The following is a 16,615-nucleotide window of genomic DNA, read 5'->3' on the forward strand; positions in this document are numbered from 1 at the left end:
ATTCTCTGAACTTAAATTTTTTGCTACTTAAGGAATGAAAGAAATAAGTAAAACATCAATATTATTCTCTGAACTTAAATTTTTTGCTACTTAAGGAATGAAAGAAATAAGTAAAACATCACTATTATTCTTTCTGAACTTAAATTTTTTGCTACTAAAGGAATGAATTAAATAACAGCACTATTATTCCTTCCTGGAGCATCATCAGCATTTACTTACAAGACATCACTCCTGTTACATTCACTTAACAGACCAGATTTAAGTAACTGAAAATATACTAATACTTTTTAATACTTTTCCTATTTTTTTTTTCTTTTAATCAGTCATGTCAGCATTTTGGCAGGAGAGAATGATTTATTTATCTATTTATTAATTTGGTTACAAGCTATTTTAATACTTTTCCTTTTTTTCCTTTTCTTTTTTTTTCCTTTCAGTCATATAGTGTCAGAAGAGAATTTAGTCAGGACAGCATTGTTTGTTTATCTCTATTTTTGTTACTAGTGACCAAAAAAGTGTGTTCTTTAGTCTTCTCTACAAGCAAGTGGTTTGTTTTGTTTTTATTTACTTATCTATATGTTTTTATTACAAGTGTCTGTGTTCTTTCTTTAATCTCTCCTGCAGTTGTTCTTATTCATTTATCTATTTATTTTTTGCTACAAGAGATTAAAAGTCTGCCCTTTTTTCTGAACTTTTCATCATTACAAGAGTGGCCAAAATAAGTGACCATTTTTGCAAATTATCTTTTTTTCTTAGCTTTTCATTCTTACATGTGATGAAAATACGTGTCCATTTTTACAAGTCTGCCTTTTCTTTTCCTGACTTTTTCACTCCCACAAGCAGCAGACTAAAGCAAGTGTCCAAAATTTACAAGGCTGTCCTTTTGTCACTTACATTCATACAAGCAACTAAAGCAAATGTCCACTTTTATTTTTATTATTATTTTTTTATTTATTTATTTATTTTTTATACAAGCCACCCAAACAAAAACCACATTTTACAGGTCTACTCCCCCCCTTTTTTTTTTTTTACTTTTATATATATATTTTTTTTTTACAAGTGACCCCAACAAGCCTTCATTTTACAAGTCTTTTCTTTGAATATATTTTCCTTCTTTACAAATGAGTGACTAAAAACAAGTGGGTATTTTTTTTTCTTTTTTTTTATAAGCAACAAGAATGTCTTTTTTCATACAAGTGACAGACTAAAATGCACCATCTGTCTGTTCGTTTATGTTTTTTTATTTGTCTCAGTCTTCAGTCTTGTCTCACATTGTCACCCAGCTCATTCATCTAACAATATTAAGAGCCTCATCTCATCCAGCTCATATTTACTCCCTCAGCTCACGCTCTTCGGGATCTCGTTTTCCTAAGCTCATTAAATATTCTTCCTTCACTCTGATTTGTCTCATGATCTTAGAATGTCTGTAATATTAAGCTCATTTTCTCCTCTCACTTAATCTCACAGTCATTAGAACTTCATCTCCCTGTTATTCCCTCATCTCACAATATTAGGGCTCATTTTACTAAACTCGTTAAATATTATTCACTCCTTTTGTCTCACGATCTTAGAATTCCCGTCTTAGTAGGCTTATATTCTACTCTCGCTCTCTCATCTCACTCCTCTCACTCCCTCATCTTGGCAACCCTATCTGGCAAAGCTGGTGTGTTGTGTGTAGGTGTGTTGTGTTCCTGAAGGTAGTTTCCTGTACTACCATTAAAGAGAGAGGTGTCGTCGTGTGGCAGTGCATGGCTAACTCGACACACACACACACACACACACACATGCACATGCACATACACATATACACACACACAAGGAAGGAAGGAAGGGAGTTAGAAGGGAAAAGGAAGAAGATTTGCCCTGAAAGACAAAAGGATGGAAGAAATTAAAGAGTTTGAAAGGAAAGGAAGAAAGGTTGCCCTCCCAAAAATTAGGGAAAGTAAGAAAAACCGACCCCAAAAAATTAAGGAATGGAAAAAAGGAGAAAAATAAAGGAAAGGGAAGAAAATTTGTCCTGAAAAATGAAGGAGTGGAAGAAATTTAGTCTTTAAAGATGAAGAAATAGAAAAAAGGAAGGAAGAAAAATTAACCTCCTTAAACTGAAGGAATGGAAGAAAGGAAGGAATTAGAAAAAGAAAAGAGAGGAAAATTGCTCTAAACAGAGAATCAAGGGGGAAATGAAGAAAACTTACACACACACACACACACACACACACACACACACACACACACACACACACACACACACACACACACACACACACACAATTATGTGTATGGCAGGAAGAAAAAAGATGAAAAGGAAGGTAGATAGAAAATAATGAAAAATGTGTCAAAAATGAAACAAATCTGAACTGTTTCCAAAGAGAGAAGTTGAAATACTGAGAAAATAAAGCTACAGGTGCTTCCATATGTATATTTTAGGGTGAAAACAAAGGAATACAGTGAAATAAGGGAAGATTACATGGAGAAAAAAATTGTGAGTTATCTCTAATGTGCATCACTGGAAGAAAGAAAGAAATGTGAGAAAGAAAATAGAAAATCAAGAAAAAAAATAAAAGGGAAGAAAATTTTTAAATCAAGATAGGAAAGAAAAATGAAAACAAAAATAATGTCAAAGAAAAAAAGAAAAAATCAACAAAAAATCAAGAAGGAAAGAAAAATCAACAAGGAAATCAAGAAAACAATCAAGTCAACAAAAATTAAGGGTAATCAACAAATAAAAAAAAAGAAAATTAACAACAAACATTTAAAAAAAGGAAACTAACTAGAAAACCAACAAAAGAAATTTAACAAGAAAATAAACAAATAAATAAATAAAAAGTCAAGAGAGACAAGAAAAAAGATACTTGAAAAACAGAGAGAGAGAGAGAGAGAGAGAGAGAGAGAGAGAGAGAGAGAGAGAGAGAGAGAGAGAGAGAGAGAGAGAGAGAGAGAGAGAGAGAGAGAGAGAGAGAGAGAGAGAGAGAGGAAAACAATATAGCTTAAAAATAAAGAAAACAAACCCCACACACACACACTCCCAAACAAACCCATTTCCCTTAAAAAAACACAAAAAAAAAACACTCAAATTGAACAAAGTAAGCTAGCTTACTTTGTAAGCTTAAAAAAAAGGAAGAAAAAAAGGAAAAGTTGGTTATAGAAAAAAGAAAATAACACTCGAGACAACCCCAAACAAACAGAGAATCACAGCGAGTCTGGATGATCGCATTGCTCACCAATTAATATACTTGTTAAGTCACTGCTTAGGCACACAAAATGAAAAAAGGTGATTGAATAAGTAAAAATAAATAAATGAAACTGAGCTACTTATAAAAAAAGCAAGAAAAAATAAGAGAAAGTTAGATATATAAAGAAAAGAAAAAATAGCAAATTATATATAAAAAGAGTAAAAGAAAACAAAAGAAATCCAGTTATATTAAAAAAAGAAAAAAAATAAGTTATAAAAAGTAAATAAAAAAGAAAAGAAAAAAAAATATAAAAAAAGAAAAGAAAAAACAAGAAATAAACACCAAAAAGAGGATCACTGGAAACCTGGATGACACGTGTAGTTGATTCGCTTGTTAAGTCATCGTTTAGTCAGCCCCCACCAAAAAAAAAAATAAATAAAATAAATAAATTAATTAATTAAAAAAAGAAAAAATAAATAAATAGAGAAAAACCACAGAAATCTAGATAACAACATAACAAGCCAATTAACCCTAAGCCAAGTCACCATTTGAGTCCCTAGATAGCAAATTAGCACTGGTGTAAAATCTTGTACATCATCAGGAACTGCAGAGGCTGGTTTTGGGTGTTGGGGTGAAGGGGGGAGTGGGTGGTGGATGAGGTGCAGGCTGGGGCGGAGGCTTGGGGTGGTGGGGGGGTGGGGAAGCAGGGTGTTACTTTGTCTTAACACGAGTCACTTTCTGTATCATCTCCAGTGCCTTCTTTGCTTCCCTTACTTGCTGGTTGATTCTGTCCCGCATGGCTGCTGACGTGGCCTTCCGGTGGCTCTGCTCCAGGTCCTGTAGTGGTGGTGGTGGTGGGTGAGTGAGTGAGTGAGTGAGTGGGTGAAAGAGAGGTAGGAAAATAATGAAGGAATGGAATGGAGGAAGGAAAGAAATTGAGGGATGTAAGAAAGGAATGAAAATAAAGAATGAACTGAAGAGAGAAAGGAAAGAAATTGAGGAATGTAAGAAAGGAATGAAAGAGAGGAAGAAAATAATGAAGGAATGAAAGAGGAAGGAAAATAATGAAGGAATAAAAGAGAGGAAGGAAAAAATTGAACGTAAGAAAGGAATGAAAGATAGGAAAGAAAAATTGAGGAACGTAAGAAAGGAAAGGAAGAAAAAGCTTAAATATATGAAGGAAAGGAAGAGGAGTGAAGCAAAGGGAAGTGATTAAAATATTTCTTTAATGGTGCTTCAATAACTAGTCGTAAGGTATGGGTGGTAATGGTGGTGATGGTGGTGAGGGGTTGGTGGGTTGGTGACTGGTTTGTCTGGAAAGTCAGGAATGGGTGGTGATGGGTGGTGCATGGACAGTGAGTGGTGGTGATGGGTGGGGGTGATTATTGAATGGGTGGCAGGTGGTTTGGTGATGGTGGTGATGAGTGATGTGGTTGGTGATGGGTGGTGAATGGGTGATAAATGACTGGTGATGGCCGTGTCTTACCACCACCCATCACCAGCACACTCATGCACTGCCAGACACACACCTGATCCCTCTCAACCCTTTACCTGCCACTTGGTACACCTTTCCCTCATCACCAATCACTGCAACACCTTTACATATTCTCCAGCCACATGCAATCTTTAAAGTCAAAACTGCAAAATCTATTCTTTTCACCATAACTTTCTTGCAGATGCTTATATAGGCTTAATAAATCACATGCACACTGCCAAACACACTTAATCTTTAACACAGCAGCTAGATATGACTTAAGACACAATTCTGAGGACTAGAGAGAGTTAAGTTCACAACACAGCATCAGAACACTGCCTTACCTGGATGGTAGCGTGGTATCCTGCAACATTGTGGAACACCCTCACATGTCTGTCGCCCAGGGTCAGGAGAAGCTTGCTCTCAGGGTCGAACAGCAAGTCCACAATGTTTCCTGCGGAGATTAGTTACGTTAGGTGACTGTGGAGGTGCATTAAGGTCACTACATGCTATAAGGTCTTAGATGATGGGTAAACGCTGGTACTAGATCCATTGCGGCATACGAGGCTAGTGGTGGGCATAGAGGTGGTCGGAAGCAGGGAGACCAGAGGCAGGGTGGACTTGAAATATCCTTACTGGTTTAGTGGTGGTAATAATGAGTTAGGGATGTGTGAGGTGTGTTAAGGATGAGTTAGGGATGTTTGAGGTGTGTTAAATATGTGGAAAGAATAGTTACAGACATAGAAAGCATATTGAAGCACAGAAAATTGTGCCAAAAATAGTTAAAACACATTGAAACACATGAAAGAGTAGAAAACTGCAATAGGATATCAAAATACATACCATATTAAAGAACAACAAATTGTTAGTATCAAAAACAGTAAAAAAACACACCTTGAGAACACATTAAAGAGTATAACATTATATTAGAGTCAAAATAGCTCATAACTACACCTACTGCCTCAAAAACATCCTTAAAACACTTACAAAACACACTGAACACCACAACAGCGGTCCATACCTGCATAAATATCAGCGATGGTGTTGAGTACCTCCCCTGTGGTGGCAGAGAAGAAGGTGAGAGAGGCAGCAGAGGCAATGACAATAGTGCGGCCGTCAGGGGAGAGGCGGATCAGGGCTGGCTGTTGCTTCTTCTCGTATGGTCCGGATTTGAGGAGGTACACCAGCTGCCCCTTCTGGTACTCAACTGTGGGGGAAGGAGGGAGTGTAAGAGAGAGAGAGAATGTATGAGAGAGGTTACGTTATGGAGTGTTGGGTTGAGGAAAGGTTGAATATTGAGTGTTAAGGGAATGTCAAGGTTATGAGAGGATGAAGCTTGGATTATGTTGTGTTAGGTTGAGGAAAGGTTGGATATTGAGTGTTAGGTTGAGGAAAGGTTGGATATTGAGTGTTCAGTTAAGGGAAGGTCAAGGTCAAAAGAGGAGGAAGCTTGGATTATGTTGTGTTAGGTTAAGCAAAGGTTGGTTACAGAATGTCCAGTTAAGGGAATGTCAAGGTTACGAGAGAATGAAGGTTGGATTATGTTGTGTGAGGCTGAGAAAAGGTTAGTTATGGATTATTAGACTGAGAGTTGGAGGAAGACTAAGTGTGTTTTGAAAGTTTAAAGAGGAAGGTATATTAATTTGAAGGATTTAATAGGATTGTGGGTGTTTGAGAGGTTTAGAAAAGATATTTCTTTACAATTATTGCTCCAGCTCTCTTTGCTAAGAAATTACCCTGACTCCAACAAACTTGTGGACTTGTGAGAATGTGAGGTTTTGGGTGGGGAACACAAACCTATACCTAATGTAACCTAACCTAATGTAACTGGAGCCAAATGTAAACTTTTAATGCCACACCAAGGTACTGTAGTGACGTAAATTTAGGGAAGGTGCCGTACAAGCTGTGACAAAACATAGTGATTAAAATGTTTGTTTAGAAGATGTTAGTGAAAGACGATGCCTCACAGGATCTGAAATGGATGTTGGTCTTGGTATTGAATGCTGGTGAGTCCAAAACCTTACAAATCCCTGCGGTGACTCACTGTTGGTGTCGAAGAGTCTCCAGGTGCCGTCCTTGGAGACAGACACCATGCGGGTGGAGTCGCTGTTGATGCTGCAGCTGTAGATGCCTGCCTTGTGCCCCGTCAGGTCAAAGGCGCGCTTGATGCCCTCAAAGTTGCCAGTCTTGCCAAACTTGACCTCCCACACCTTGACATCTGGGGTGAAGCCTGCCGGGTTGGGTCACAGAGTCAGGCCAGGGCAGTGGTGTGTTAGTATGTTGTTTATATTCCACACTGAAGGGAAGCTAAATGTGGGATGATGTCGGGTCATGGCAGGTCAGTTTGTTTACTGGTTTGGTTTGTATTATGAAAGTGATTTGTCTTAAGTTATATAAAGCTTTAGAATAAGAATTATAATATGATGAGATTGGTTCTCTCTCTCTCTCTCTCTCTCTCTCTCTCTCTCTCTCTCTCTCTCTCTCTCTCTCTCTCTCTCTCTCTCTCTCTCTCTCTCTCTCTCTCTCTCTCTCTCTCTCTCTCTCTCTCTCTCTCTCTCTCTCTCTCTCTCTCTCTCTCTCTCTCTCTCTCTCTCTCTCTCTCTCTCTCTCTCTCTCTCTCTCTCTCTCTCTCTCTCTCTCTCTCTCTCTCTCTCTCTCTCTCTCTCTCTCTCTCTCTCTCTCTCTCTCTCTCTCTCTCTCTCTCTCTCTCTCTCTCTCTCTCTCTCTCTCTCTCTCTCTCTCTCTCTCTCTCTCTCTCTCTCTCTCTCTCTCTCTCTCTCTCTCTCTCTCTCTCTCTCTCTGATATGCTGAAAGAGAAAACAAAAAGATAGTTTCTGTTAAAGACCGAAGGGAAAAGTTTAATTCATTACAACTATTTTCTATAGTTAACTTTAGGTCAAAATTCTCCACTTTTTTCTGAGTGACGACAATAAAACAAATAAATAAATAAAACCTTACCATTTCTTGACCATGACATCAATACCACCACCACCACCACCACACCACACACTCAGAGGCAGAAACACAGTCACATTTGTACAAAGACTACCACCAGGGGGCCTCACAATTTGTTGCAGCTTCCCTCTGTCATATTCTCACCAGTCGTGGCTACAAAGCGGCCACAGGGGGACAGGGTGGCAGAGTAGGTGTCGCCGTGCCTGGTGTCCCACCATCTCCATCACCTCGCCGCGCAGACTCCAGATGATGAGCTGGTTTTTGTTGTTGCAGGACATAATAAACTTCCCCGTCACGGCCACATCCAATGCGATTACGTCTGCCTCCCTGTCATGCTGTGGGGGTGAGGGTGTTAGGTGAGGGTTACAGTGAAGCAAACATAGATACACACACACACACACACACACACACACACACACACACACACACACACACACACACACACACACACACACACACACACACACACACACACACACACATATATACCAAGCTTATTGGAAACACTGTATGAGGAGAGGCTATCAAAACTGGAACTGATAATGCACGAACAAAGAGGGGAAGGAGGAGACGATAGCAATGTATGGAATCATGAAGTATATTGAGGTGGTGGATAGAAAAGACCTAATGAAGTGGGGCATGAGAGATGCAAGAGGACATGGAAGGAAGATAAAAAAAATAGTCACAAAAGGAATATGAAAATGAACAACTTTCCCACAGAGTAGTAGATGTATGGAATATATGGATGAGAAAGTAGTGTGTGCAGAGACAATACATAAATTTAAGGCCTTGTTATACACCATGAGATACAAAGACAGGACAGGGACAGCACAGGCAAAGCTCCCCTTCTGTACATTACAACCAGGTACACACAAACACACACACACACACACACACACACACACACACACACACACACACACACACACACACACACACACACACACACACACACACACACACACACACACACACACACACACACACAGGTGGAGGAGGTGGACCAGAGTGACTTGATGGTTTGGGACACAAGACACTAGAGGACATGGAAAGATGCTGAAGAGGAGTGCTTGTAGAAGAGGCAACAAAAAAAAAAAATAGTTTCCCATATAGAAGTAGTGACATATGGAACACTCTGGATAAGGGAACAGTAAATGCAAGAAGTATACATGGATTCAAGGCTAAGATGAATATTAAAAGATAGGGGGATAGGACAGCACAATTAAGTAGACAGTGATAATCAACTTGTACCACCACCACCATCACCACTTCTACAACACACACACACCTGGGGGAAGGTCATGGACACCTGGGGGCTGCCTGGGGAACCATCGGGCCTCTTGGTGAGCTTGTACACCTCTATCGTGTTGCCGGCTGACTTATGAATGATGACAGCCTTCCCATCGGGGCTCCAGCACACCTTGGTCGCGAAGTCAAATTCTATGTTCCCTCGGATGCTCTTGTGCTCCTTGTGGTTGAAGTCCTTTGTGGTCCAGATCTGCACTGTGCGGTCTGTTGGGGAGAGGAGGGGTGAGTGACAGTGTGTGGGGGGTGTTCTCGTGATCTCAGCCTGAAAAGACGTTATACTCTGTCTCTGTTTCCTTGTAGTGATGGATGTGTGGGTGTTATTGTAATCTTTGTCTGAAATAATGTTGATCTCATATTTATATAAAATTATTGTGCCTTTTAAAAATCTATCGTTATATATATTTTTCTTTATGATAACTTGTTGATTTTTTTTTCCAGTTTAAGAAAAGTTAATTATAAAAAATCTAGTGAATTATCAGTATTACTATTTTGATGTGTCCTTGCGGTGATGGAGGTGTGTGTGTGTGTGTGTGTGTGTGTGTGTGTGTGTGTGTGTGTGTGTGTGTGTGTGTGTGTGTGTGTGTGTGTGTTCTTGTGATGTCAGCCTGAACAGATATCAATGTTATGTTTTCTGTTTGTGTCTCCTTGTAGTGATGGGAGTGTGGGTGTTCTTTTGATTTTAGCCTGAAAAGATGTCATATTCTGTCTTTGTGTGTCCTTGTAGTGATGTGTGTGGGTGTATTCTTGTGACCTCAGCCAGAAATGTCATTTATCTCCTATTCTCTCTTTGTGCGTCATTGCAGTTTTAGCAAGGAAACACATTATCAATTTTCTATTCTGTTTTTATATTCATGCAGTTTCTTTGTTTTTCTGGCCATGCAATATTAGCTGAAGGCAAAACAAATTTTTTTCTGCAATTTTAGCCTAAAAGGACATCAATCTCACATCCTTTCTGTTTTTCTATGTTTGCAATTTTATCCTGAAAAAATGTAAATTTCCCTTTTTCTATTCTCTGTGTCTACAATTTTAGTCTCAAGTTTCCTGTTTTCTCTGTCATTCTTCTAAAGCTATTAGGGGGATTTTCAGAGTTTAATTTCACTATCATTATTTTCTCCTTGAACTTTCTTTGGTCTAAGGATTGGAGTAGGTGCAGGGCAGGGAATGGTCGCTATATGGGCCTTGCTGTGGGTGTGTGGGGCCAGCTGCTGGGGTGTGGTAGGGTGGTCCATGAACCTGTCCCTTCTCATCAGGGGCTGACAGGGTTAACAATTGTGTGTGTGTGTGTGTGTGTGTGTGTGATTTACCTACGATCGTCTGCTGGTCACCCAGCCAGCAGTTCCCCTACAGAAAGAGCTCGGAGCTCATAGTGACCGATCTTTGGGTAGGACTGAGACCACTTACTCACCACACACCAGGAGAGTGAGGTCACAACCCATTGGGTTACATCTCGTACCTACTTGCTGCTAGGTGAACGGGCTACACATAGTGCTTACACATTGAGGCTTGCCTATTTGCCTTGCTGCACCCGGGATTTGAACCCGGGCCTTCTTGGATGTGAGCTGAGCGTGCTAACCGCTACACTATGTTGTGTGTGTGTGTGTGTGTGTGTGTGTGTGTGTGTGTGTGGTGCTTTGTCTGGGTTGCCCCAAGTGGGATTGCCAGCCTGGTATAGGGATAAATATTAGCAGTTTCTCTTCATCCACATTCATATTAAGCCAGTGAAGAATGAAAGGGGAATGAAAGACAAAGAAAGTATTAAACATTTTTTATTTAAGGAATGGCAATACTATACAGACGAACAAACATACACGCATGCCACCACTGCATTGCTAGCTCTCACTCGTGTGTTCATCTTTATTCACACATGAATGACAATACTGTTCAAGGGTATCAATGTTTGTATACTGCTTTGCAAATACTGTCATTCAACATTGTAATAAGTCGTCTGGAAACTTCCCTACTCTTGTCACTTTTTTTTTATTAAGAATTGTACTTTTAAATTCTATTGTTTTATATATATTTTCTTTATGGTAACTTTTATTTATTTAGTTTTTTTTGAGCTGCTTAAATTAATAAGAAGAAAGTTAATTACAATAAAATCTAATGAATTATTGATATTTTTTTTATAATTTAATTTTTTTATAGCTTTGTAAAATGTCAATCACATCTTTAAAATCTTGGGAATCTAATACATTATCAACCATCTGTTTAAGCACAGTTTGATCTATGTTAAAAGATCTAAGGCATTATTAATATTACTGATTTTCTTTACATACAATTTCCTCAGTTATATCCGAGTTAAAATCCAAGCAATTATTTTCTCCATTATTTACTTTGTTCCATTCAAAGTTACACTCTGAACCAAACAACCACCTTTGCAATAATACCTTCAATAATACCTAAGCAAAAGAATGCAAGTTATTTTGTATCTTTCCCTCCATCTGAAGTATGCCTAATTTTACTTTCCATGGTCCATCTAAAGCTGCACAAAAAAATTAAAACATCAAAACCCTTCTTGTACTAAAGTGTAAATAAAACAGAGAGAGAGAGAGAGAGAGAGAGAGAGAGAGAGAGAGAGAGAGAGAGAGAGAGAGAGAGAGAGAGAGAGAGAGAGAGAGAGAGAGAGAAACATCATTCCACAGTATCTACATTTGAGTGAGTTTGTTGACCTTACCATTCTAAACAAAGTGACTAAGAACCTCACTAGTAAAACCATCATTACTTAAAACTTAAACCCCTCCATTCGTGAGCTGCCTCTTGTACTACACACACACGCACGCACGCACACACACACACACACAAAGTACATAAAACACGACACATAAATAACAGAAGGACACGAGGACACACGTATAAAAATATAAAACTTGCAAATGCTGTGTAAGGACACGAGTTTGTGAACGATAAGACAGTGCAATGATTGGGCAGTGAACTCATGTACTAACCACTACACCTGGCTGCTAACCGACTGACTGACTGATTGACCAAATGACTGACTGATGAACTGATCTACTGACTGACAGGTATAATTGATTGACTCTGACTGGTAAACAAATTGATCTATTGACTGATTGACTGACAAATGAGTTTACTGACTGACTGGTATGACCAATTGACTTACTGACTGATGAAGTGACTGACAAATTGAAAACTCATATACTACACTGATTAACAAATATATTGACACACATTGACTGACTGAAAAGTGATTTACCTGACTAGTAAACTGCCAAATCAACAAACTGACTGACTGATGAACTAAGTGATCAACCAATCGAGTGACAAGCTGACCAACTGACTGGCAAACTGCCCAGCTAACAATAAACTGACTAACTAGCTTGCCAACTAACCAAGCAACTGACTGACTGACTGACTTGTGTTCTCGATAATTGTTGGAAATAAGTCACTAAAAAATGCAGGAGTTAAAATGATTTGTGGAAGTAGTAGTAGTAGTAGTAGTAGTAGTGCCCAACCCACCTAACGTCTTTTTAAACCCTGATCCATTAAAACCTCCACCAATATCAACCTCACCCATTACCTGCCCCCCCCTTGCCCCACCAACCCCAATACCAGCTGGCAACCACATCAACTGAATTGAATGTGTATTCTTACACACACACACACACACACACACACACACACACACACAACTACAATAACAAATAAGAATGTAAAATTATTCTTATTTTCTCCATCATACACATGCACATACAACAACAAATAAAAATGTAAAATAGCTTCTTTCATATCACACACACACACACACACACACACACACACACACACACACAGTTGATAAAATACACAATAAAATATACAAATAAAATGTTTTTCACACATACATACATTGAGAGAAAAATAGTTGATAATTATTTTTCTCACTCACACATTCAGATTTACTTAAAAATCTTTGCTCTTTCATCACATGCATACAATTTTTACAAGACACAAAAACAAACACTAAGAAACACTCATTCTCACATCACATACACTCATTCACAAACACACATCACATACACATTCACAAACACTAAAAAATCCTACTTATCTCATCACACACACACACATGCAGTAAAAAACCATCATCTCATTCCAACAGGACAAATGAACACTATACAAACGCAAACTGAAGTATTAGAATATCACAAAGGTTACGTTGTGAAGGAGCAACGCCTCGCCTCACGCCTCCCTTCACTTAGGCACAGCACAAGAGATCTGCCTTCAGTCACGCTACCCACTACCGTTGCCAAACAAGGCTGCCAACTTTGCCGTCAAAAAACCCAGTCGGAATGCAACTCTATCACAGCGGCAATACTTCAGGGTGTTACGTCGACGCCACGCAATGGTCTTGTTATTGTGTGTTCGGGTGTGGTGGTCTGCGGTCTGATCCACCAGCCATCGCCATCTCCTCTGGGTGAAAGGTTTGCTGCTCACTCACAACCGCTACTCAGGGTTCCTCTCTAAGTGTTCCCAGACACTACACAAGCTGCCACGACTCCCTTAAGCGTAAAAACATAAATAACGTCGTCAAGCATCACGGGACAACACATTCACGCACTCACTCACTCTCGTGTAATCTCTCACTCACTTTGGTTAAAATAATTTACTTAAGTTGTACCAGATCGATCCCTTTACCTCGCCACATTAACTGCACCCCGGCCTTTGCCCGGGGCGGCAGACACCACCCACCCCACCAGACAGTGAGCCCCACACCGCACCACACAGCAGCGTTGAGCAAGTGAGCTACGAGGCGCGGCGCCTCCCTAGAGCAGCTGCAGCACAAGTAAGGCACACACTGTGTTATGATCTGCTAGAGCAGTCCCAGAGCTGTAACACTCACCATGCTACAACAGCACTGGTATCACAAGCACAACACACACACACACACACACACACACACACACACACACACACACACACAGCCTATATGTTCCTGAGTGCCAGTGGTAGTGGCGCAACCTTGGGCACTCTGTGAGATTCCAGGAAATGGCTGAGAACAAGGTCCAGCACTACGGTGGCATCCTCCACACTGTCATGGCCACCAGCTGTCTGTGCCTGGATGTCCCGGCCCAGGTACTTCTTGGCCAGGCTCTTGAGGGACTGCTTGGTGGGCAGGCCAGGCATAGCCAGGCCCTGTGGTGCCTTGAACAGCAGTGCCGTGTCCACCACGCTGTCGTGCACCAGTCTGAGGGCTGCCAGGTCCCCCTCCAGGCTGTGGCCTACCAGCACGGTGCTGGCAGTCACCAGGGCCAGCACCCGCTCCCGTGCCTCAGCAAAGGTCACAGCGGCTGCCATGTGCGCCTCCGTGATGCCGGAGAACTGCGTGTTGTAGTCAAAGATGCGCCCCTTGGGTCGCACGTAGGCATCCAGCACTACAAGGCCCGACACGGCCACCAGCGTCACCCGGGCCAGCTCGAAGCCCTCCGAGGTGTACACCATCTCACAATCCAGGCCCAGCACCCGGGTGGGGCCAGGGCGTGGCGTGGCGTAACCCTCCAGCGGCCCATTGAGGCCGCAGCGCAGGCTGTGGTACACGTGCATGGGGGCAGCTGTGCAGCCCGCCACACCCTTCAGCTTGCCGCAGCACTGGTAGCGCAGCTGGCTGTCCTGGCGCAGTGCCACCTTGCGGGGGTGGTGCAGGCATGGCCGACACCCATTGTCCCCCAGGCTGAAGGTCTGGCGGCACCGCTTGCACCGCTCCACGCGCTGCAGCACGGCGCAAGGCCCTTCACCATGCAGTGCTGACTCCACACCGCAGCCGCACCAGTCCCGGCCGTCTGCCTCGCCCTCCTTGCTGTCGGAACTGATGCCGGAGGAAGCATCCTGTGCGTCGCCGTCATCGGGGCAGCAGTCGCCACCGCTGTGCTCTGTCAGCGACTCCGGCTCAGAGTAATCTGAGGTGTGGCCGTCCTCCTCCACCAGGCTGGGGTGGGAGGCTGCCTGGGTCTCCCCCGCCAGCAGGGCCTGAGCCCCTGCCCCCCCCAGCACAGCGGCCAGTGTGGTGTAGCCTGAGGGGCGGAACACGTGCACGCCGCTGCCACTGGGGAAGGGATAGCCGTTGAGCACGCGCTCTTCCACACCGCAGCACAGCGGCAGCAGCAGTGCATGCACCTCCTGCTCTGTCTTGGCCAGCCGCTCAAACAGGGCACTGGTGGAGGCCGCTGTGGTGCTGCCCTGCTGCTCTGCCTTGCCACTCTTCGCCTTCTTGCTCTTGTTCTTGTTCTTGCGCTGGCGCCGTGACATCTTGGTGCTGCCGGCCTCCTCCGCGTCAGAGGGCGAGGCACTGGCTGCCAGGTGGCTGCTGCTGCTCACTGATGACGTGTCTATCTCGTCTAGGCTGCCACTGCTGCTGCTGCTGCTGCTGCTGGCGGTGTCCTCCAGCAGGGGCAGCGGGAAGCACCCCTGCCGCCCCTCCACCTCCTCCCTGCTGCCGCCGCCTCCCGGGTCAAAGTGGCAGCCGCTGACAACTGCAGGGAACACAATGAACTCTGCTTAATGAGGGGCTGTGGGTGGTGATGGGACTACCTCCCCTACGCTGCATTGCTGGACCACACCCAAGGCCGTGCCACCAACACTGTGTACTGCACTGTCTGCACCAATACCATCTGTGTTTGTTATGACTTCTTGACTGAACCAAAGTGGTGTGCACAGCCTGACTCACTCTCAAAACAGCAGTGGTGCAGACAACAAAATACTCAGCATTACTCAGCACAGAAACACAACTTGATGCACTGTGGCAGGACTTTTGATGTGACATAGTAATGCAACCCCTGCTACTACTACTACCACAATCACCACCAGTAGCAGCAGCAGTAGCAGTAGCAGTGGTAGTAATCACAAACCCAGACTAAAATCATTATTAAAAATCATCATAATTAACATCCTAGGGTGATCATTAACAATAAGGGTGACAATTCATTAAGCAGAGTGCAATGTGTTACCCTGCCTCGCCTCAACAACAAGAATAAGAACAATAACAACAACGATAACAACAATGCCGCTGACAGCAACACTCGCACAACGGAAATGTAGAAAAGATACACTTCCCATCAATAAAAACTGAACTAGAGGTTGATGAGGAGGTGATGAAAGATAATGAGTGATAATGTTGTACCAATATATGTATAAAAGTATAGCTTCCTATGTAGTATAGATATGTGGAGTGGATAAATAGCTTCCCATGAAGAGAAAATATTGAAGAAAAAAAAAAAAAAAAAAAAAAAAAAAAGGCAACTCTGGAAAAGATGACAATAAGTAAAAATAGGATTTCCTCAGTATTATGTGAAATGGATTAGAAAAAGGTGACAGGCAAGGATCGTACATAAACTGAAGGAAAGACTGGATGAATATAAATAGAAATGACAGAAGCAAGGGGTGTATGAGTGAAGGAAACACAAGATAAATATAAACAGAAGATATAAGGGACAAAAAGTGTATACCAATTAAAGTAAATATTAATGATACACAAACAGGGCCAAGGGAGTGTAGCTCAGGCCCTTTAGACTACACCTCAGTACACACACACACCCCCACACCCAACAAACACACCTGTGCACGACCCAGGAGGTGCTGCTGTGCTGTGCCAGTGCCCCATGACACACCAGGAACACAGGCACTTTGATACTGACTCAAGTCTTCATCAGCCAGCCAGCCAGCCAGCCAGCCAGGAAAATTCACTCTGTTGTCTCTACTAAAATAAGTCCATTCT

General features: G+C 42.1%; 1 protein-coding gene across 1 annotated transcript in view; it reads right to left on the reverse strand.

Annotated features, from left to right (window-relative positions):
* Positions 1–805: 805 nt before the first annotated feature.
* The window catches only part of LOC135092965 (uncharacterized), a 24,354-nt gene continuing 8,544 nt past the window's right edge, over positions 806–16,615 (reverse strand). Inside the window, 10 exon segments of the mRNA XM_063991789.1 lie at positions 806–4,007; positions 4,989–5,098; positions 5,666–5,851; positions 6,689–6,874; positions 7,744–7,810; positions 7,812–7,934; positions 8,888–9,111; positions 10,313–10,370; positions 13,562–13,679; positions 13,832–15,374. Coding sequence (XP_063847859.1) covers positions 3,882–4,007; positions 4,989–5,098; positions 5,666–5,851; positions 6,689–6,874; positions 7,744–7,810; positions 7,812–7,934; positions 8,888–9,111; positions 10,313–10,370; positions 13,562–13,679; positions 13,832–15,374 — 2,741 coding nt within the window. The 3' untranslated portion in view covers positions 806–3,881.

This window comes from Scylla paramamosain, chromosome 41 (assembly GCF_035594125.1).
Source record: "Scylla paramamosain isolate STU-SP2022 chromosome 41, ASM3559412v1, whole genome shotgun sequence".
NCBI classification, from domain to species: domain Eukaryota; kingdom Metazoa; phylum Arthropoda; class Malacostraca; order Decapoda; family Portunidae; genus Scylla; species Scylla paramamosain.